This window comes from Ovis canadensis, chromosome 13, assembly GCF_042477335.2.
Source record: "Ovis canadensis isolate MfBH-ARS-UI-01 breed Bighorn chromosome 13, ARS-UI_OviCan_v2, whole genome shotgun sequence".
Classification (NCBI taxonomy): Eukaryota; Metazoa; Chordata; class Mammalia; order Artiodactyla; family Bovidae; genus Ovis; species Ovis canadensis.
Genome location: NC_091257.1, coordinates 81,997,070 through 82,019,114, shown reverse-complemented (window position 1 = coordinate 82,019,114; position 22,045 = coordinate 81,997,070). Strand labels below are relative to the sequence as shown.

Genomic DNA, 22,045 nt, shown 5'->3' with positions numbered 1-22,045 from the left:
TTGTAGTCCACCAGGCTCCTCTGTCGATAGTAAGTGGACATGTGTGGAAAGGACTTGATGATTTTAGGTCAACAGTAATCACAATACAAATCAGATCACGAGACAGCTCTGCCAGGACACAGACTACTTCTCAGTCCTCTCTGGACATCTAGCACTGGACACACTCCCTGTCTACTTCAGAAATTCTGAAGGTGCCTGTCAAAGGGAGAAGTGGAAAACTGCTGCCTCAAATGCTCCCGTGGTTTTAGGCTGCTTAAAAGAAGACAATAAGATAGAGTTATGCTGACTAGATGGCCTAAAAGTTTGTGACGTCGGTTATGGGAATCTACTTTGTGAGGGATGAAAGTGAAAGTGAAAGTCGCTCAGTCACGTCCAACTCTTTGCGACCCCATGGACTACACAGTCCATGGAATTCTCCAGGCCAGAACACTGGAGTGGAGTTATGGAAACTAAACAACTTGGGGGAGCAACTGAAATCACAAGGAGTGGGATCTGTTGAAACTCTTTTTCATTCTGAGTTGAAATCTTAAGAGTCAGAGCTGCCAAATGATGAAATAGGTTTCTTTGGAAAGTTATACCCTTGTCACTGGGGGTAATCAATAAAGGGTGATATTTTAAAAAATCAATAATTAGAAGGGAGAAATAGACTTGTACTTTCTAGTCCCTTCCAACTTTGAAATTCCTCTTTCAAATATGCAATCCTAACCAAGTATCTTTGAGTTTAGAAACAGAAAATTATCAAAACAAAATAAAACCAGCAGAAAGTCAACTGTGAACAGGGATACAGCATAAAAATACCACTGGGGTCCTGGGTTACAAGAGTAGCGTGATACGGTGAGAAATGCCTGGACCTGGGAATGAGATTGACCTGGGTCACATCCAGCCTGTGTAACCATTAGCAGTTTGTTACTTCTTTGGAAGGAATGATGCTAAAGCTGAAACTCCAGTACTTTGGCCACCTCATGCGAAGAGTTCTCACTGGAAAAGACTTTGATGCTGGGAGGGATTGGGGGGCAGGAGGAGAAGGGGACGACCGAGGATGAGATGGCTGGATGGCATGACTGACTCAATGGACGTGAATTTGAGTGAACTCCGGGAGCTGGTGATGGACAGGGAGGCCTGGCGTGCTGCGATTCATGCAGTTGCAAAGAGTGGGACATGACTGAGCGACTGAACTGACTGACTGACTAAGTATTTCTGGGCACATACTAGGTGTCCATATAACAGATAATAATCCCAGTTGCTGTCCTCACCGAACTCCTACCCTAGCACAAATATAAATAATCTATTGTATCCAATTAGTAGCAAAAATATCCAGCACTGCCCAAGAAAACTGCCCCTGGGATGCAGAGCACCAGACTCCAACCTTGTCAGGGGAGACAGAATATTAACTGCTGCTGCTGCTACTGCTAAGTTGCTTCAGTTGTGTCCGACTCTGTGCGACCCCATAGACGGCAGCCCACCAGGCTCCCCCGTCCCTGGGATTCTCCAGGCAAGAACACTGGAGTGGGTTGCCATTTCCTTCTCCAATGTATGAAAGTGAAAAGTGAAAGTGAAGTCGCTCGGTTGTGTCCGACTCTTAGCAACTAACCTACTTCTAAAACTCAACTTCCTTCATCTTTCTCTCTGAGTTAAAGTGAGGAGTAAAAGAGATAAAAAAAAGTTCCTAACAATTGTTGGTAGATAGTAGGCAATTAAAGAATCTAGATTCCATCAAGTTTGCTATGCTATAACAAAGAACATTCTCTTTTTGCTGACAGAAGTACAAGCTGACTCATTTCTAAGCACACGCTACAGTATTTGCAGACGGCTGTCTACGGATTAGGCATACCTTCAGCAACAGATGACTCACAGCTGGGGGAGAGGATCAAGTTAGAGGTCAATGGGAAAGCAATAGAGCAACATATTAAAACAGTACCCCAGGCTGAGATGGGGTCACTGATTCCATCTGGTATGATGGAGAATATTCCGCTAGCCTGCTCATGTACATTTGCTTCATATCAGCGGGATGTCCTCCTTCAACCACAAAAGTGAATTTTAGCAAGTGACCAGCAGTGTTCAAAAACACTATAAAAGCACCAGAAACCAGTGCATGCTCCTGCAATCACAAAACCAACTATAAGTGCACAAAGAACACGGTACTTTCTTCACTTGGTTAAAAGCATGGTCCTGGGACTGCAGGGTCAGTGTAGGTGGTGGCTGGGGATCTTTTCAGGGGTCTATAACATCAAACCTATTTTTAGAATAACTCCAAAACATTATTTGCTTCTTTTACTCTCTTTCTCTTGGGAGTGTACAGTGGAGTTTTTCAGAGGACTATGCAACATGTGATGCTACCACTGCTCTAATGGCTAAGGATATGTGTGCTTAAATATTCTAGAATCTTCTAAGATAAGCACTTTGGGGTACTGAACAATTTATGCGTACAAAAGATGCCTGAGACTAAAAAATTTGAGGGCCACTAAACTAAATAATTCTGCCCCTGCAAAAATGAAGAGAAAAACTACTAAAGGACTTACTGGGGAAATAGCACACTCCACTCTATGTGATGTTTGGGAGAAAGATCACATAGAGCAGAGCAGAGCAGAGGCTGCATAAGGAGAATTGTCAATTGAATCTGAAACGCAGCCAAATGAAGAGAGGCATTTTTTGGTATGCAATCAAAATGACAATTGCATATATGGGAAAATAAATTTGAATGTTTCTGATCTCAACCGGAAAGTTTCATTCAAATATGCTCTAGCAATTTTCATCTTAATTGCACCTCGCTGGTCTAGAGAATTATAAAAGACACTGCACCAGTAAGAATTCAAGAACTCAAGGTTAAAACACAATGTAGTTTCCTGACTGCTTTTGGACATAAAAAAAAATATGTTCTTTATGCATGATTTCAATTTGCAAATGTTCAGATTTAAAAACTAAAATAGTATATATATTGTCTGAATGACAAACACTGTTGATATTTTTAAATAAAATAACATTTCTTTAAAACAAGTTCATGAATTCATGTAGTACCTAAGATGTAGATGGTGAACAAAAGCTGCAGAAACCCATTGCTTTAAAGTATACCCACCAAATGGGCAAAGGCAATACTGGCATTTCAAGAAGTAAACTGAGTTTCTTAAATTTCCAGTGTCATCCATCTATGGCATAGCTGCCTCATAATGTAGCCTTAAGTTCCAAGAAATGGGGATATAGTAAACATGACATCAGCTACATTAAGACCTCTCACGTTTACTGAGTACCTACAGTATGGTAGGCACTATGCTAGGTACTACAAAGGCAAGCAATACACAGGCCACCTAAAAGGAGCACAGAGTTGAATACAGAAAGACCACTGAGTAAAGAAATAACAATAAAACAAATGGCAAAGATGTGAAGGCAGATCAAATTCATCATGGGCAAGAGCGCAGGGAAGGAGAGCTGCTGATGGAAGAAGCAAAGGGGACAGTGGAGAATTCGGCAGTAGTTCTCACCCAGGTGGCTCAGTGGGAACGAATCTGCCTGCAGTGCTAGAAATGCAGGAGATGCGGGTTTGACCCCCGGCTTGGGAAGAACCGTTGGAGGAGGAACTGTCTCCTGTCTTCTTGCCTGGAGAATCCCATGGATAGAGCCTGGCGGGCTAGAGCCCATGGCGTCACAAAGAATTAGACACAACTGAATACACACGCACACACATATCAAAGTTTAAAATGCTCATGCCCTCAATCTGGGAATTCAATATTTAGATATGTATCCTAGAGAAACACACAGATACCAAGACAAATGTACACAGAGGTTCGCTACGGTATTACTCATAAAAGTCAGTGCTAGAAATAACACTGTAAATCAACTATGCTTCAGTAAAAAAGGGAGACTAAAAAAAAATAAACTAAATAACCAAATGTCCATCTATAAAAACATAACAAATAAATCATGGGTATCTCCAAACTATAAAATACTATGCAAACAGCCACAAAACATAAGGGAAATATGCATATAGTAACATTGAAAGATATTCCGTTTCATGACCAAAAAGTAAAGGTGCAAGATAAGTATAGTATGACTTAGGTGGGAAAAATTTTTTTGCATACATACATACATATATATATATATATATATATATGTATGTAAATCAGTGCATAGAAAATAATGAAAAAGGATACTCACAGACGTGTTCACAGCTGCTCTCTCTAAGTAGGGGAATGGAAACGGGGTCAGTGCAGGGAAAGAAAGCTTTCATTTTTCACATTTTTCATTCTACTGATGCACTGTTGGTATTTTTTATGATGACAGCCTATTTGCATATTACTTATATAATCAAACACACACACATGGCGCTATGACAAGTATAACTCCTGCTGTATGGTAGTGCTGGTGGTGCTTAGTTGCTCAGTCGTATCCAACTCTTTGCGACCTTAGGGACTGTAGCCTGTTGTCCATGGATTTTTCCAGGCAAGAATACTGGAGTGGGTTGCCATTTCCTCCTCCAGGGGATCTTCCCAACCCAGGGATCGAACCTGCACCTCCTGCATCTTCTGCATTGGCAGGTGGATTCTTTACCACGGAACCATCAGGGAAGCCCATGCCGTATGGCGGCGGTCAGCGCAAAGCCTGACGGGACTCTGGCGCTGGGAAAGCTGAGCTCTCATCTAGCCACTCCCACCATCAAAGGGGGCTGTGGCCTGAGGTCCAGTACCCAGGTTCTCCTCTCTCCACCTCCTCATCTACCGTACAGAGAGAATGCAGCGGACACCAGCCTTTCCAGGTTGACGTGAGGATAGAAGGCCCTCTGATACCCCTGTGCCTCTGTCCCTGCTGGTCACACTGCCTGGCATGCCTTTCCCTGTTCTTTTTGGCCTAACTAAAATCAAAATCAGCTCAAATACCACTTCTTCTGTGAAGCTCTCAATAAGACCCAACTATTCGCTGTGTGGATCACAATAAACTGTGGAAAATCCTGAAAGAGATGGGAATACCAGACCACTTGACCTGCCTCTTCAGAAACCTATATGCAGGTCAGGAAGCAACAGTTAGCACTGGACATGGAACAACAGACTGGTTCCAAATAGGAAAAGGAGTACATCAAGGCTGTATATTGTCACCCTGCTTATTTAACTTATATGCAGAGTACATCATGAGAAACGCTGGGCTGGAAGAAGCACAAGCTGGAATCAAGATCGCTGGGAGAAATATCAATAACCTCAGATATGCAGATAACACCACCCTTATGGCAGAAAGTGACGAAGAACTAAAGACCTTCTTGATGAAAGTGAAAGAGGCGAGTGAAAAAGTTGGCTTAAAGCTCAACATTCAGAAAACGAAGATCACGGCATCTGGTCCCATCACTTCATGAGAAATAGATGGGGAAACAGTGGAAACAGTGTCAGACTTTGTTTTTTGGGCTCCAAAATCACTGCAGTTAGTGATTGCAGCCATGAAATTAAAAAATGCTTACTCTTTGGAAGACAAGTTATCACCAAGCTAGATAGCATATTGAAAAGCAGAGATATTACTTTGCCAACAAAGGTCCATCTAGTCAAGGCTATGGTTTTTCATGTATGGATGTGAGAGTTGGACTGTGAAGAAAGCTGAGCACTGAAGAACTGATGCTTTTGAACTGTGGTGTTGGAGGAGACTCTTGAGAGTCCCTTGGACTGCAAGGAGATCCAACCAGGCCATCATAAAGGAGACCAGTCCTAGGTGTTCATTGGAAGGACTGATGCTGCGGCTGAAACTCTAATACTTTGGCCACCACCTCATGTGAAGAGTTGACTTATTGGAAAAGACCCTGATGCTGGGAGGGATTGGGGGCAGGAGGAGAAGGGCATGACAGAGGATGAGATGGCTGGATGGCATCACTGACTTGATGGACATGAGTTTGGGTGAACTCTGGGAGTTGGTGATGGACAGGGAGGGCTGGCGTACTGCAATTCATGGGGTCACAAACAGCTGGACACGACTGAGCGACTGAACTGAACTGAACTGATAGCCAATTAACAATGTGACAGATTCAAGGGGCAGCAAAGGGACTCAGCCATACATATAAATGTATCCATTCTCCCCAATCTCTCCTCCCATTCAAGCTGCCACATAACATTGAGCAGAATTCTTTGTCCCCTAGTAACCTTTAAACTTGAGTGCAAAGCCTATACTATTCAATTCCTCATTGCTACTGCTGCTACTGCTAAGTCGCTCCAGTCGTGTCCGACTCTGTGCGACACCATAGATGGCAGTCCACCAGACTCCCCCATCCCTGGGATTCTCCAGGCAAGAACAGGCCATTTCCTTCTCCAATGCATGAAAGTAAAAAGTGAAAGTGAAGTCGCTCAGTCGTGTCCGACTCTTAGCAACCCCATGGAATGCAGCCTGGCAGGCTTCTCCGTCCATGGGATTTTCCAGGAAAGAGTACTGGAGTAGGTTGCCACTGCCTTCTCCCAACTCCTCATTACCTAAGGACAATATTAAGATTCATTAAAAGTATATGTCCTGGAAGGGAGGAAGGGAGAGAAAGAGAGATTTAGGATATTAAAATCTGTATAAATATGAAAATCTACTTACTTAGGATTCAAAATGGATTGAAAGTTATCAGAGTCTTCAGAACAACACTTCATAGTGCACTGAGGAGCAATCAGATAACTATCATTTCATGAGCACTTACTATGTGCCGGATACTGAGCTAAACCCTTGTCATTATTCTCATTTATTTCTCACAACAACCCTGTGAAGGAGGTACTATTTCTTTATACGGATGAGACACCTGTGGCTAAGAAAGAAGACCTGACTTACTGGAGGTCATGTGGGAGTCACACCCATATCTGTCTAACCCCAAAGCCTTTGACACTTTCTCAGTAGTAAAGCCATCGCTACTGGCAGCCATGGTCCGTTTTCTAGGGGCCTTGAAGAGAAATGCGAAAAAGAGTAAACAGGTCCTAGGCTCCATCTGGGAACCTGGCTTTTGAAACAGTTCCTAAGTGATAAGGTTGCTTTGCTCATGTGGGGCACTGAACATCTGCTTTCCGTCTGTGAATCTGCAATTCTAGTAGTTGTTGCTGGCAGAGAATGCCATGGTCTGTCTTCAATAAATATCCTGGTCTCAGTCCCAGATGGGCTTCCCTAACAGAAACAGGGCACACGCAATGATGTATTGCATTTCTGAAAGAAGGAGCCTGTCTGCTGAACCCTCCCACAGGGCGGGAGAAAACACAGGAAGCCTGTATATGAATGTCTCCAAACTGCCTGATGTGTCTTTTCCCCTTGCTGATCCTACTGTGTACCCGAGAGCACCACTGATTCTGAGTCCCGAGAGAACTTCTAGTGATTTCCCAAACATGAGAGTCATCCTGGGACTCCCGACCCAAAGCACAGAAACCAGAGCAGACAAAACACACAAAGAGCAAAACAAAAAATAGCAAACAGAACACCTCAGAGGAGAAGAGGCAAAAAACAGCAAATTGGAGCCTTACTTCTCTGGATTGTCTGGAAACTTGATCCGCAACTCTTGGTTTTTGTATGATCTTTTCTCAAATGTCAGGATCATTTTCTTCACTGAGCTTTCATCCAATGGTTCCTCCTGGTGTAAAGAGACAACAATTTCAGTCCAAAGGGATTGTTTCTTATTCACTAATCACTACTTCCTTTCCGTGGCTTTTACTATGCCACCTGCCACTCACCTTTCTGGATTAAGTGTACAATACACACATACTCCCTTCCACCCCCCATTAGAATGAGGGTTAAGGGTCTACATCATGTGCTACTTAGTATCATTATTCTGTGTGTCTCACATTTAGCCCAGGAAGTTCAGCTTAAGGTGTTAAAGATTCACTCATTCAACAAATACTTCTCAAGCATACCGTATGGCCTTGAGTAAGCAACAATAGTAAATGAATATTATCTAATATTTATCTCGTCGTTCTCTTCTTTCATACAAGTAAGATAAGCTTCAGAGGTTTAAAAGAACTTGTTCAAGGTCAAACCCTGAGTCAGTGACAGTGACCCTCAATCTTTTCCCCACACCAGGCATCAGCAAACTGTGGTCCACATGTCAAATTCAACTTAGAGCCTGTTTTTGTATACCCGCCAGCAATGCGGGAGACCTAGGTTCAATCCCTGGGTTGGGAAGATCCCCTGGAGGAGGAAATGGCAACCCCCTCCAGTATTCTTGCCTGGAGAATCCCTATGGAGAGAGGAGCCTGGTGGACTACCGTCCATGGTATCACAAAGAGTCAGTCATGACTGAGTGACTAAGCACACACATACACACACAATATAATGGTTGTTAAGCAGCAACAGTCACTGCTTTGTGTTTCTTATACATTATATTACGTTTCTTATACATTACTGTGTCTAGCCCATCCTAGCTGCTGAGAAGGGAATCAAACAGGGACCTGGAATCCTGATACAGCAACAATAATTTAGTAACCTCGCTCAGAGTAAGCATAAAAGAACCCCAGCAGGCCACATAGTTTTCTCACTTCTCATATACTGGAATAATACCTACAAAGGGAAATAAAATGAGTTTTTGAAAACAGAATCATTTCCTCCAAAAAAAAAAAATCTACACTAAAATTTCGGAAATGCTTTTTCTTCAGTTTATTTCCCAGTTTAATGTGGTGCAGTTCACTCTGCCTCTCTAACACTCTCCCAACCCCTAGCTTCACAGCTATGTAGTCACTGACCGTAACTCACACCGGAAAAAACTGCCATTAAGAGAACCAGAAATAGATCCTTTTGGAAAGCACTGAATCATCTCCTAATTCTTTCAAGTTCCCCAAAATGTTAGCTATTATTTTATTAAATTTAGATTCTAACATATTGACTTTTAAATGGGAGATCCCTGTAACATTCATTTGGGCATGACACATTTCTTAGATGTTTAATCAATGACTCCTGGACCCTGAGGTACTCTGTTGGAACCACCCTCCCCACCCACAACCTGCTCCCCAGTGTCTATGGCTTTAAAGAGAAGTTCCCTAACTTGGTAAAAACTGAAGTCAGTGCTCTGGCCCAGTCAGGACTCAGAGCTGTAGCTTCACTACTTACTACCCATGTAGCAATGGTACTTTGCTGAATTTATTATCTCCAAACCCTCACCAAGTCTCATTGATTCTACCTCATATGTGAGTTCATCCACTTGCATTTCGAATAAAATTCCAAATTGTTCACATGACCTATACAAGGATGGTCTGGCAGGATTCGGCCCAGTCCACTCACCAACCCCAAATCCCCACTGGTGGCCCGTGTCTGCTTGTTCACTGTTGACTCTCCAGTGCCCAGGACAGGGCCTGGCATACAGGAGGCATCAGTGAGGATCTGCTGAAGGAAGGAAGGCAGGCAAGCAGAGAAGGGAAAACTATTACCTGTATCTTTCAAGGTCACAGAGATGACCTAAAGACATGAAGCACATAATTCTGTTTTATAAACTACATGACACTATACTAATGTAAGCTATTATGCAGCTCGTTGTAGCTTGGTTCGTCGCTAAGTCATTTCTGACTCTTTAGTGACCCCATGGACTGTAGCCCGCCAGGTTCCTCTATCCCTGGGATTTCCCAGGCAAGAATACTGGAGTGGGTTGCCATTTCCTTATCCAGGAGACCTTCCTGACCCAGGGATCAAACCTGTGTCACCTGCTTTGCAGGTGAATTCTTTATCATTGAACGACCTGAGAGGCCCTTACTGTAACTCTTAGCATAACTGATAATGTATCCAACTTATCACTGTGATTTAACTAAAAAATAATTTAAATTTCTAGGAAAGGGTTAAATCACTTTTAAGCAACTTCAATACCCATGACTCTTCTTTCCCTTAGCTAACATCCTGCCCACCCTGTAGAAGAAAACTTTATTAGTGTTAATAACACAGCTCTCATAGGATTCCCAAAGTCAGCCTCTCCAGGGTTTGGCCTTCCCTCCTTTAATCTGTCTCCAACACTGGGGGAAAACTGAATTATCAGTCTTAGTCATCGGCCACAGCAGTATCTCCAATAGCTCAACGTCAGAAACCAGAGGGAGATTTCAGAAAGATGAATGCTGGTGGTGTAGCACAAAAAGGACAATCATATTTTACAAGTTCACGTGACTTTACAGGGGCAAACATCACTTGTTTTTCATCAAATGGGACTTCGGTGGCAGAGAGAAAATAACTCTTGGGCTTGTAGCCTTCCATGTGTCATTTTTACAAAGCGATCTCTCTTTCCCTGTCCCTTCACAGAAGGGCTGGTCCCACACTGCATTTCTGTCTCCCAGGCTAGAAACCATTTACCCATGACAGCTACTAGCCTAATCCCCCAGTACCAGCAGTGCCCAACATGGGAATTATACCTGCCAATTAACTGCTGCTGCAGGGCTAACAGACTGAGCAGAAGCTAGTGAGGAGGGAGGGCGAGAGGGAAGATGTGCTACACACACTGTTTGTCTAAGGCTGGCAGGGATGCTGTCCTCAGAGAGGAAATTCAGGACTATCTCCCACCACAGATTTCCAAAGTGTCACCACCTTTTAGGGGCAGACCCCCAAATTAGCACTGGTACAAATCCTAATGGGGAGAGGGCTACTGTCATAGCAGTAAAGACCTTTTTCAGAATATGAATCAATTTTTTTTTCTTCTCAGATTCACACTCCAGCTTCATTTTTTTAAATCCAAACTTAGCATCATGTCTTTGAGGGAACCAAAAAACAGCTGGCTCTTAAGAATCTATTTCCATAATTCATATTGAACCAAATGCCAGGGTGAAATAATATACAAGTTAACACTTCAGGATTTCAAAAGACACAAAGGCAAGGTCATTTGATTTTTAATCACTGATATTTTACCTCTATTCTTTTCAGCTTCATTCATTTATTCATTCAATAAATATTAGTTAAGGGCTTACACCAAGAGCTAGGCATTGCTTGGAATGCCAGAGATACAGCTGTGAACAAAACCCCGCCAGTCTCCGTTTTCAGAGGAGATTGGGGAGAGGACAACAAATGAGTAAAATAACAAATAGGAATTCAGATCATGGCAAGAGCTGTGAAGACAGTATGCAGAATTAAGTGGTGCAAGAGTGAAAGAATGATTACTCTCAAGAGGGCACAGAAAGGAAAACATTCAGAGGCAACAGCGAGTGCAAAGGGCCTGAGGCCACCTGAGGAACAGCAAATAGAAAGGCTTGGCCAGCTCTTTCCCTAAACAGCATTTTTTCAGTCACATATAAACACCCAATCCCTTACCTCCCCCTGTAATTTCTTCAACTTTGTTGCTTTGGTAAGGCCATTTTAACTGCCTGAAAGGCCCTTCTTCCACTTGTTTGATAAAATTCTATTCCTCTTTCAAAGACTATTGACTGTGCTTAAAAATGAATGCCTTCTATGTGCCCTCAGTATGGGCTAGGAAACCTTTGTGATCCTCCTCAGTCCATACCAATAGCCCCACAGTTCAGTGTTTGGGCCTCTGTTATAACATATAATCCAAAATAATTTTAAAACTCTATCTGTAATGTACTTCACACTTTGCAAAATGCCTTCCAAACTCCACTTAACCTTCATACCAACACTGCGAAACGAATATTCTTAACCCCATTTTACAGATTAAGCTGGGAAGCTCAGAGAAACTAAGCATTTAATCCCAAATTACGCTCTACAGATACTGCATCAAGGATGAGAATCTCAGCCCCCAGCCCATCTCTGCCACCTTACCTCTTCCTCTTCCTCCTCACCCTCTCTGTCGATAATTTGAAGCAGCCGTTTTTTGTCATCATCTGCTTCTTCCACCACAGTCATCTCCTCCTCCCGATAGCGGCCACGCTCTCGAGTACCAGCTTGTCTCCGACGCATCTTCAGCTCTTCCTCTTCGTCATCCCGGGGACGTTTTGTGCCCCTGTTGGGCTAAGAAAGACAAAAAAGAAACACAGAATTTCAGAGCTGGAAAATACATAGAAGGGAGTACACACCAAATATTCCAAAAGCGTGCAAAAATTCCCCAACCGAAAAGCACCACAGCGCACAATTTCTACCACAAAAGGAAGTAAAGCTCTAAGTCATTATTTTTCAGGCCCTTAGAGATTCTATACATACAGGGTTACAGTCACCTACAAGATGCTGCTGCTGCTAAGTCGCTTCAGTCATGTCCGACTCTGTGTGACCTCACAGACGGCAGCCCACCAGGCTTCCCCATCCCTGGGATTCTCCAGGCGAGAACACTGGAGTGGGTTGCCATTTCCTTCTCCGATGCATGAAAGTGAAAAGTGAAAGTGACATTGCCCAGTCATGTCCGACTCTTAGCGACCCCATTGACTGCAGCCCACTAGGCTCCTCCATCCATGGGATTTCCAGGCAAGAGTACTAGAGTGGGGTGCCATTGCCTTCTCTGACCTACAAGATAGTTGGCTTTTATTTGTTACAGAATTTTTTCAAGACACAAAGGTTAGCCCTTCACAAAAGTTCTCGTTTATACAGAAACCACAGGGAACAAAGCCACTTTGAGCTAATTAAGTTCAATTTAATAGTTAGGAGATTGGTCCTGGGTGTTCTTTGGAAGGAATGATGCTAAAGCTGAAACTCCAGTACTTTGGCCACCTCATGCGAACAGTTGACTCATTGGAAAAGACTCTGATGCTGGGAGGGGTTGGGGGCAGGAGGAGAAGGGGACGACAGAGGATGAGATGGCTGGATGGCATCACCAACTCGATCGATGTGAGTTTGAGTGAACTCCGGGAGTTGGTGATGGACAGGGAGGCCTGGCGTGCTGCAATTCATGGGGTCGCAAAGAGTTGGACATGACTGAGCAGCTGAACTGAACTAAACTGAATAGTTAGGATTCAGTCTCCAACACCAATCCCTTAGCACATGGTTTTAATTCAGGTCTGAGACAGATTATAGTCACTCACAAGCAGCTCAAACAAAGAATACTACATATACAACTTCCAAGGGTCTACAACACTTTAAATTCCTACTTTACAGGTGAGTACAGTAAGGCCAAAGGTCAATGATTACCCACGGTCACAAAAGAGCAGTTTTTACAACTGCTTGCCATTTTAATTGGGCTAAACCGGAGCACTTCTGAACTCAGTGGCTTCAGAACTGAGGAGGAAGAGCACTGCAGTAGACACCCAACAGCCCGATGCCTCCATTCAGCTCCGAGTGCTACTGCGCAGCTTCGGGCACCTCGTTCAATGTCTCTAACCTTTAGTTTTCGCATCTGAAAATGGAGATTACAACCCTTTTCTCCCTGTGTAGTTAAAGAAAAAATGTTTCTTTGTGTATCTGAACCATTTTTTTCAGCTTTATTGAGATACAACTGACATTATGTCAGTTAATATTAACTGACATTAAAAACTTAATCACTGTGCAAGTTTAAAGTGTACACATGACAACATGATGTGATTCACACACATACTGCAAATAATAGCACAATAAGGTGAGTTAACAACTCCATCACCTCACATAATTACATTTTCCCCCGACCCCCGATGGCAAGGACATTTAAGATCTTAGTAACTTTCAAGTATATAATACAGTATTATTAACTATAGTCCCTCTGTTATACATTAGATTCCCAGAACTTCTTTATCTCATAACTGGAAGTTTGTACCAAATGGCTGCAAACATTAGTGAAAGAACTCTAAATTATTCATATAACAGTACTAGACAAATTAAAATTATTTTTGTTGTTTAGTTTCTAAGTCATGTAAGACCCTTTTGAGACACCATGGACTATAGCCTGCCAGGCTCCTCTGTCCATGGGACTTCCCAGGCAAGAATACTGGACAGGGTTGCTGTTTCCTTCTCCAGGAGATCTTCCCAACCCAGGGATCGAACCCACGTCTCCTGCTTGGCAGGTCAATTCTTTATATATGTTCTTCCCAGAGCCATCTGGGAAGCATATATAAAATTATTTCTGTGAGTTAATTCATCAAATGATTGCGTCTTCCCCAACACAAAACACTTGTGTTAGACTCTTCAATGAGCTTTTCTTTATCTGTTATACTAACTGCACACACCAACGGTGTGCTAGGTGCAATGCGGTATGTTATCAGCAAAGTGAAGAAAATGCTGCATTCACTGCCATCCTGCTAAGTTGTTTGGTGATAACAGACAAATTTCTCTTCTACATGTTACACATCTCATCTTGTGACTTATAAGCCACACTGTTACTGAACTCCGCCCCCCCAGTGGTGCAAAGTCATTCCCCTCTATATTCAAGTACCCTGCTGGGTACACATACCAGGTGCTTCAGTAAGTCTCAGCATACAACACCGCTTAGAAAACTCACATTAGACAATTTGGTTTGTGGGGTGCCACCTGCTATTTTTCGCTCTGCTCCTGAGTCTCCCTGGGATAGATTATAATTTCATATGATCACACTCTATTTCCATAAATATAAAAATTACCAAAACTGCTGCCATTATTACCCGTTGACATTTTAAAAAGGAGGAGAAGAGAAAGGAAATCAACATGGCAGTAACCACAGAGCACAAGGAAAAGGAGGTGGTGGTTTTCATGTGAGAAGGAGAAGGAGGTAGTTAGCTCTGAAAGGAGGGCAGGTTCTAAACTGGAAATCTGTAGCTCCCCAGCAGGTAAGGAACTTCAGCCCTCCCGGGAGCACTAATTCTTTCGGGCTCATAAAATAAGCCCTGCTGTGGTTCTGATTAGCGTGAGCCTATTGCAGCAGCCAAGTCAAAGCATGAACTCCATAGTTCTCCACGGAGAGGAGATTTCTGGATTGTTTATCTCAGAGCAAAGGGAAAAGGCAGTGGACCACAGTTAAAGGGGAAAGCTAAATTCAGCCACAGTTAAAAAATGCAAAAAAGAATACTGGCAATGGCTCTTTTGAACACATCTTCTAATCCACTTCTGTAAAACAAACGTTTCAGAGGTCAGGGAAGAGTTTAATTTTTACCACTGATAATAATAATTTCCAATGAAATAGCACTTTCCTTCTGCAGAACTTAAAGCGCTCCTTTTCATCTTCACCCCATCTCTGGGGATGAGAAGTAATTAACAGTTCTATTTTATAAGCAGGGAGACAGGATGCCTGAGATCCTTTAATAAACTCTTGTAAAGACAACCTGGTGAATTTTAAAAGTTGAAACCGATCTCTGGCAAGTTTGCCAATTTCCATGATTCCAGAACCCTAACTGAGACAGATCTGAGGGACTTTCAGGCTAAAACAAATACCCATGAACCTAAGTCATACAAGACCTCGGCCAAGTTAAAGTAGCATTTGCTAGGCCATTCATTCAACAAATAGCTTATTAAAGAACTCCAAAGCTTGAAGGATCCTCGAGTCATCAGCCTGGCCTAGTACCAGTCCCAGGCTTCCATTAGGGTAATGTAATAGGATAGACCGCGAGAATAGATTTTGGAGACAAGAATAGCTTTGCTAATCTTCATGAAGAGTTTTAAGCACATTCCTAAGAGGGCAACCTTTAGGTTTACCCACTGCATCTCCAATTTCCTTCCTCTTCACACAGGGTATTCAGCTTTACCTCCTCTCATGGAGGACAATTCTATGACCGAAACAAACACTGGGAAACCCATTGGGATAGTTCAACAAGGCTCCTTCGCCAACATACCAGCTTCCCATCCCACCCTCCAACAGATGCATAAGTTGTTCAAAGGCCTGGATATGTTTTATTTTAGCATTTTTCTCTCCCAAGGCAAAATTTTAAGAATTTCTGTCCTTCACTTCTCTTCTCAACTCTCAGTTCTTTCAGATATTAATAACCCTCCAAATAGAGAAATTTCTATTCATTTCTGAAATCTGACCACTCTAAGTAATAAAGGTTAAAAATTCATTTCTTTAACAAAGATATAGTAAACACCAACTCCATGTAAGGCACTGTGCTGGAGACTAGGGACACATGTGAAAATAAGACAAACACTGCTTTGCTCTCAAGGGGCTTAAAAGTCTAGGCCACAGCAGGCAGTCAAAATACACTGTAAGCCAAAGATGTAATTTAAGATTTTTTTTAGCTGCCGAACTTTAAAAAGTAAAAAGAAATATGCAAAATTAATTTTATTTTATCTAATCCAATATATCCAAAATATTATCATTTTAACATGCAATGAATATAAAAAATTACTCATGATGTATTTCACTTTTTTTTTTAAATACTAAATCTTTGGAATTTGGTGGATGTATTTTACCCTCGTGATGCGTCTCACACAGGCCTATTCAGTGCCCCATTTCAGTGCCCAACAGACATGTGCAGCTAGTGGCTACCTTACTGACATCCCAGGTCTAAGGAATTTTCATCTGAGGGGTTCCTGTTCCCTGAAAATGTCAAAATAAAATTGGGTTTCTGGCAACACTGAATGAAATAGGCACTCATACAAAGCTGAAGTCCTATTTATGAAAGATCACCCATTAAAACCTATGAAGTTAACAACATCCTGACCCAGAAAGAAACTTCTAGATTATATTTACCCATATTCACCACTGAGGGAGTGCTCAGTTGCATAAAACAAAGCAAGAATATGCAGGCAGGGAAGAACCGAGGAGCTGTCAAACTGATCTCACCACGGAAGAGCCAAAGGGCTCTGGATCCAGAAAGGTGAAACAGAACACTCATAACCTGTCAGAGAGAGGTCAGCAGCTCAGGCCTGAGGTCTCCTTGTGTCTCACACAACCAATCCCAAAAGGATTAAGCCATTCTTACCAGTCACCTTTGGAGATTAATTTGTTTGGGTGTCTGAAAGGTGTTTGGAATCCCTCAAGATGAAGGAATGACAAAAGAAACTGTTCTTAATAAAGTCATTTCTCAGCTGCTGCTGCCCACAGCAAAAAAAATGACTAACTTCTAACTTCTGATGTACTAGAACATCAGCCTTTAAGGATTTTTACAGTCCTCTACAATTCCCTGCCTTACTCCCAACAGGTGGTGAGTGGAATAAACGCTCACTAAGCGTTTGCCATCAGCCAACTACAGGATACACCTGGTATCCTTTCTAGGCTACACAAAGGGTTCCCACATGCTCAAAGCCAATAGGAAGCTCCAAGAATACATATTACATATATATTATATGTGTGTATATACATATATATATGCATATATAAATATATATTTTTAACTTTCCAAAAATCTTGAAGCCTTGTGTGTTTGTGTATGATGGATGAGATATATATATATACCCATCTGACTAGAAATAAAAATCAAGACATCTCCATGAAAGCTTTGAAAGCATTAAAAAATTAAATAAACAATCTGCCTAGAATACTCCCTGCATACCCAGACAATATCCAACCTAAAGCTTTAGGTTTCATTTTTCTCCCTCTCTCTCTTTCTCTGTCTCTCTCTCTCTTTTTAATTAAAAAGCAATGAGAAGCTGTAGCTATAATGAGGGGCTGTGGGAAAATGCAGTTATATTGGGCTCAAAGTAATGTACCATAGGAAGAGGCTACCTCACCAGAACGAATCCTAAATTAAAACTCCACTATGAAACCAACTCCATTTCCTCTGAGCATGCAATCTATATTATCGCATTTATGGTCTGTCTCGACCTCAATTAGACTTGGGGATGGGGGGGAAGAAAGGGGACTTCTATAATAAGCAATAATGGTATCATTATGATAAATTATGAAAACACACAGTGCAATTATTAATGTGAAGAGCACATTTGTACTAGGATATAATGCAGATGTGCATTTGTGGGGGGAATGTCTAAAAGTAGCTCAATATTCCAAGTTACCTGGTTAAGAAATGGAATAAGTTTCACAAAATGTACTTTGATGTTAATGGCAGAAAAAATATGTTCAATTTTATTAAGGAAATGGAAGGACTCAAAGGAAATCTGTTAACTTTATAATAAACCAGGAATTCTTCACCTAGCACCAAGCAGGTCACATATCTTCAGAATATGGGCCTTCCAAGTGGGGGCACAAAGGGCTATTTCCTAAATATCAAACTATAGGAAAGACTCGGAAATCTGAGCTAAAGGAGATAATCTAGTTCGTCCCTCTTTTTATAGAAATAGGGAAATTTGAGCTCAGTGTGTTTAAGCACCTTGTCTGTGGTAGGTAATAACATAAGGCTTCTAATTCCCAATACAGTTCGTTTCCTCCTTTGCCATACTAATCAGTCATTTCTAACCTGTGTGCAGTGGTGATATCCTGTTTGGAGAAGGAATTTTGGAGTCAGATTTTCCTAAATTCAGATCCTGGTCCCTTAACTTAGCAGCCCTGGAAAGTAACTTACTCATTCCAGGTTTGAGTTTTTTCAATCTACAAACTAGGAACAACACATAGAGATTTGTGTATATATGCATGTATACACATAAAGGCCAGTCTTTCTAAAGTGCTAATCACAGTTTAGCCCATAAAAGACATTACATGTATCTCTCTTGGACACACCTGACTCAAAATCAAAGAAATTCAAGGTTGGAAAGGGTACTGCCCATTATCAGTTTTTAAAATAAGGATCCCATTTTTAATGTCAACATATTTGACAGACCCCATACCCAGCTGCATTTTTTAGTATCCAATGAGTAAGAAAATGCACAATGACAACAAGTAGTTTCTATGTATTTGGTAATACTTTTCCATTGAATTTGTGGTTTTAACTCCCACATTTCTGAGAGAGAGAAGAGCAGAGCTGACAGAAATAGAGAAGAGATTGATCAATTTTCAGAGAGATTTTGAGAGACTGAGATTCCTTCTACAGAAAATGCTTGTGTACATCTGGATTCGAAACCTTGTGCAATAATTCTGAGGTGCTAGAGACCATCCAGACTTCAGGAACCCTTCATCTAACCGGATTATCTTTCTGAGGTGTGAAGACCCTTTAAAACACTGTGGTATAGGTTGGGGCTTTCCCAACACTTTTGGTGGCCAGAAGCTTCACCTTCTCCTTAAACTGCACCCTCTCCATCTCCGGATCACTCAGAGAGTTCATTCAATTAAGGAGAAACCTTTCAACTTATAATTTTCTTCCCCAGTCCATAATCTTTCTCCTTAAAGTGATAAAATTGGTTTAGTCTCACTCTTGTATTAAAAAAAAAACTTCAGATTTTAAGACAGTAATCCTATTTCATTCTGCCTCTCCCATTGCCTTTTCTTTTCAAAATAAACACTTTCAATATGAGAGGGAAAGAGTACACGCAACACAGTTAAGGGACGTATATACATAATTAATTCCTTCCTACCTTTATTTTGCGATTTCATAATTTTAAAGCTTTCCGATACCTCTTCAGATGATTAGACATATGGGATGCCACAAACCCAAGACTGTGGACGGATTGCTCTAACCAATTCGAAGTGCTCAGAAATCATCTGCTGTTAACCTCGCCTGATTACACTTTGTCAGAATAAAAAGGGGTTTTCAAACATTCATTTTGACCAGATGGTAGTGAGTGGCCTGACCCAGAAGTTACAGATGAGCTGCGGTAATGAGTTTTCCCTTGCCTTTGCTGGCTGCACATTCACTGGTGACATTTTACAACCAGGGCTTCTGGCTCAATCAATATTTGCAGGCATGAAACATGCCAAAGTTAACATCAGGGCTCCCTTGCAAATTTGCCTGAGGCACCAGAACTGGAAAAGCTCACAGTCTCTAATGCTGCAAGTATCATCAGCCAGAGTCCATAATTAGGGATCAAAGTCATCAGAGACAGAAAATTCTACCCACTCAAAGGGTTGTTGTGATGATTAAAACATCTTACAAAGGGACTTTGTGTAAACGATAAAGCACTATTATCAATATAAGGGATTATCGTAATCACATTTTCAAGAAATATCTCAGTGGCAATTCCAGATATTCACCTATAATTATATATTATGCCTTTGCAAGAATCATGGCAATATGCCACCTTTTCTTCTGAAGAAAAACCAGGTACCAAAAACTCAAAATCGCAAAGCAAAGTCAATGCAAATATTAAACAGAACCCTCATTTATTTAACTCCCAATTTAAAAGATTACAGATACTAAGAGCACAGTAATTGCTCGAGAATGTGGGTTTTAACAATGTCCACAAGGGGTGGGGGGAAATCAATGCATCAGAAAGAAACATAACCAAAGATCTCACGTATGATTTGGAATCTGATTGGCTGACAAGCAACATGGATGTGATTTATGATTTAAATCACCAGTCATGAAGACCCTACTTAACAATTTTTCCTACCAAAAGAATTTTTACTCCTTGTTAAAGCCTGAATATATGTTCATCTCGCTTCCAAAGAATGTGCATAATTTCTTTTTTGGAAGTACAAACTATTCTTTAGCGTTTGTGATTTACTTTGACATCTTCTCTGATTAATTCTGTAGTTGCATCAGAAAGCCGAATGTTGATTTGGTTTCTTTATTTACCAAGCCTAACAGAGGCAGATACTTGTAAAATCATTGTAAGGTAAACCGCCTCCATTTTAACAGACAATATGAATGTTTTGTTAGCTACACCAGGAGCATGATCATTCATTCATTCACTCAGGAAGTATTTACTGAGCTAATAGAACCTGAATATCACTCTATTAGGTACTGGAGGGAATATCAGATATCAAACCAAGAACCACCGCCACAAGAGAACTGCACTGACCTGAAAGAAGCAACAGAGCACAGTGCAGAGAGAGGAGACCAATAATCTGAGAAATCTGAGCGCTAGCGAGCCACTTAAAAGTCACGTGACTTTAGACTAGTCATTGAACCTACTAGCCCTGCATTTATAAAAATGCTCTGTTACCTCACAGGATTGTCTTTAATCAGGCAAGGGAGAGTAAGAGTAAGTAAAATAAAGATACAGCACTTTGTGTTTTTTTGTTTTTTGTTTTTTATTTTTTTAATTTTAAAATCTTTAATTCTTACATGCGTTCCCAAACATGAACCCCCCCTCCCACCTCCCTCCCCATAACATCTCTCTGGGTCATCCCCATGCACCAGCCCCAAGCATGCTGAGATACAGCACTTTGAAAAGAAAACAGAGCCTAGGATTCAATTTCTTTTCATGACAGCTAACCGCAAAGTCCTACATATACAACAGACTTTTACAATTACTTTTGATGCAGAATATAATCACAATTATATTTCTCTGTCTGCCCACTTGAGCGACTTTGTGAAAGGCTTTGTTGAGATAAAAGATACTCTGCAGGTATTGTAAACCCTTAGCCTTAGTCAGGAGTAACAATATCAAGGGACTACAACCAGTTGGGCATCACTTGTTCTGCATGATTCCCTACTAGCTTCTCCTTCTCCCCTCCCCGTTGTACCATTTTGCCAAATTTATTTCATATCTTTTTTTTAGCATAAAATATTATACAGCTGAAGTGTCCTATGTGCCCTTCTCTAATCCCATGTCACTGTGTACCCCTCCTTAATCCAGTTTCTTTACCGCCCTTCTTAGAAGTGATCACTATCCTAAACGGGGTGAATGGTAGTACAGACAGGTAGAATCCTAACTGGTTGAACCGAAAGAGTACGAGCAGGGTCAAGTCCTCTGTTTAAATTCAAAACAGTAATACATAAAGTCCCTGCCAGGGGAGATATGACTTCAGAGCTGACAGTTTTAGCAAACGTCTTTTTCAACAGGATGGCCAACTTAAATTTTTTAAAAACTGAATGCATATTAAGGGTGCACTATTAGAAGCAAAATATCCAATTTGGCTACAGTCCCATGGAACAGAGTTAGCCACCACAGTTTAAAAGAGGCACTGTAATCTCAATATTGCATGAGCAGGGTAACACAGGGTCTGAACCCTTGCTACAGAAAAACAACCAGTAAGGGAATGAGAGAAGAATCTGGAAGGGACTCAGGAGTCACCCTCAGTTATTCAAATGATGCCTTGGAATGGAGTGAATACATAGTGCTACCATGAAGAACAGATCACCCTCCTTTCTCCTTTTATTCTAGCTACAGAAATCCTACTCAGCCTTAAACTCCAACTCAAAGGTCACCCTCTCTAAGAGCCATCCAAATGCTGCCCAGGAAGACCTCTGAGCTTCCTCAGCACTATATCGTATCATACCTCTATCAGCACACAACATGTGCATTAATAAATCTCCATCTCCACCACTAAATCATAGGCTAGGTCCTCTAGGGTAGGTGTCCTGACATCTAACCTTGCTGCTAACACACTCAGCATCCAACAGCGTCCAGCTCA

At 41.5% G+C, this 22,045-nt stretch overlaps 1 protein-coding gene across 1 annotated transcript in view; it reads right to left on the bottom strand.

Moving 5' to 3' along the window:
* Positions 1-22,045, bottom strand: part of CTNNBL1 (catenin beta like 1) — a 161,630-nt gene that overhangs the window by 117,233 nt on the left and 22,352 nt on the right. The window contains exons 2-3 of the mRNA XM_069546951.1: positions 11,656-11,844; positions 7,446-7,552 (exon numbers count right to left, since the gene is read on the bottom strand). Coding sequence (XP_069403052.1) covers positions 7,446-7,552; positions 11,656-11,844 — 296 coding nt within the window. The remainder of the gene's footprint in view (positions 1-7,445; positions 7,553-11,655; positions 11,845-22,045) is intronic.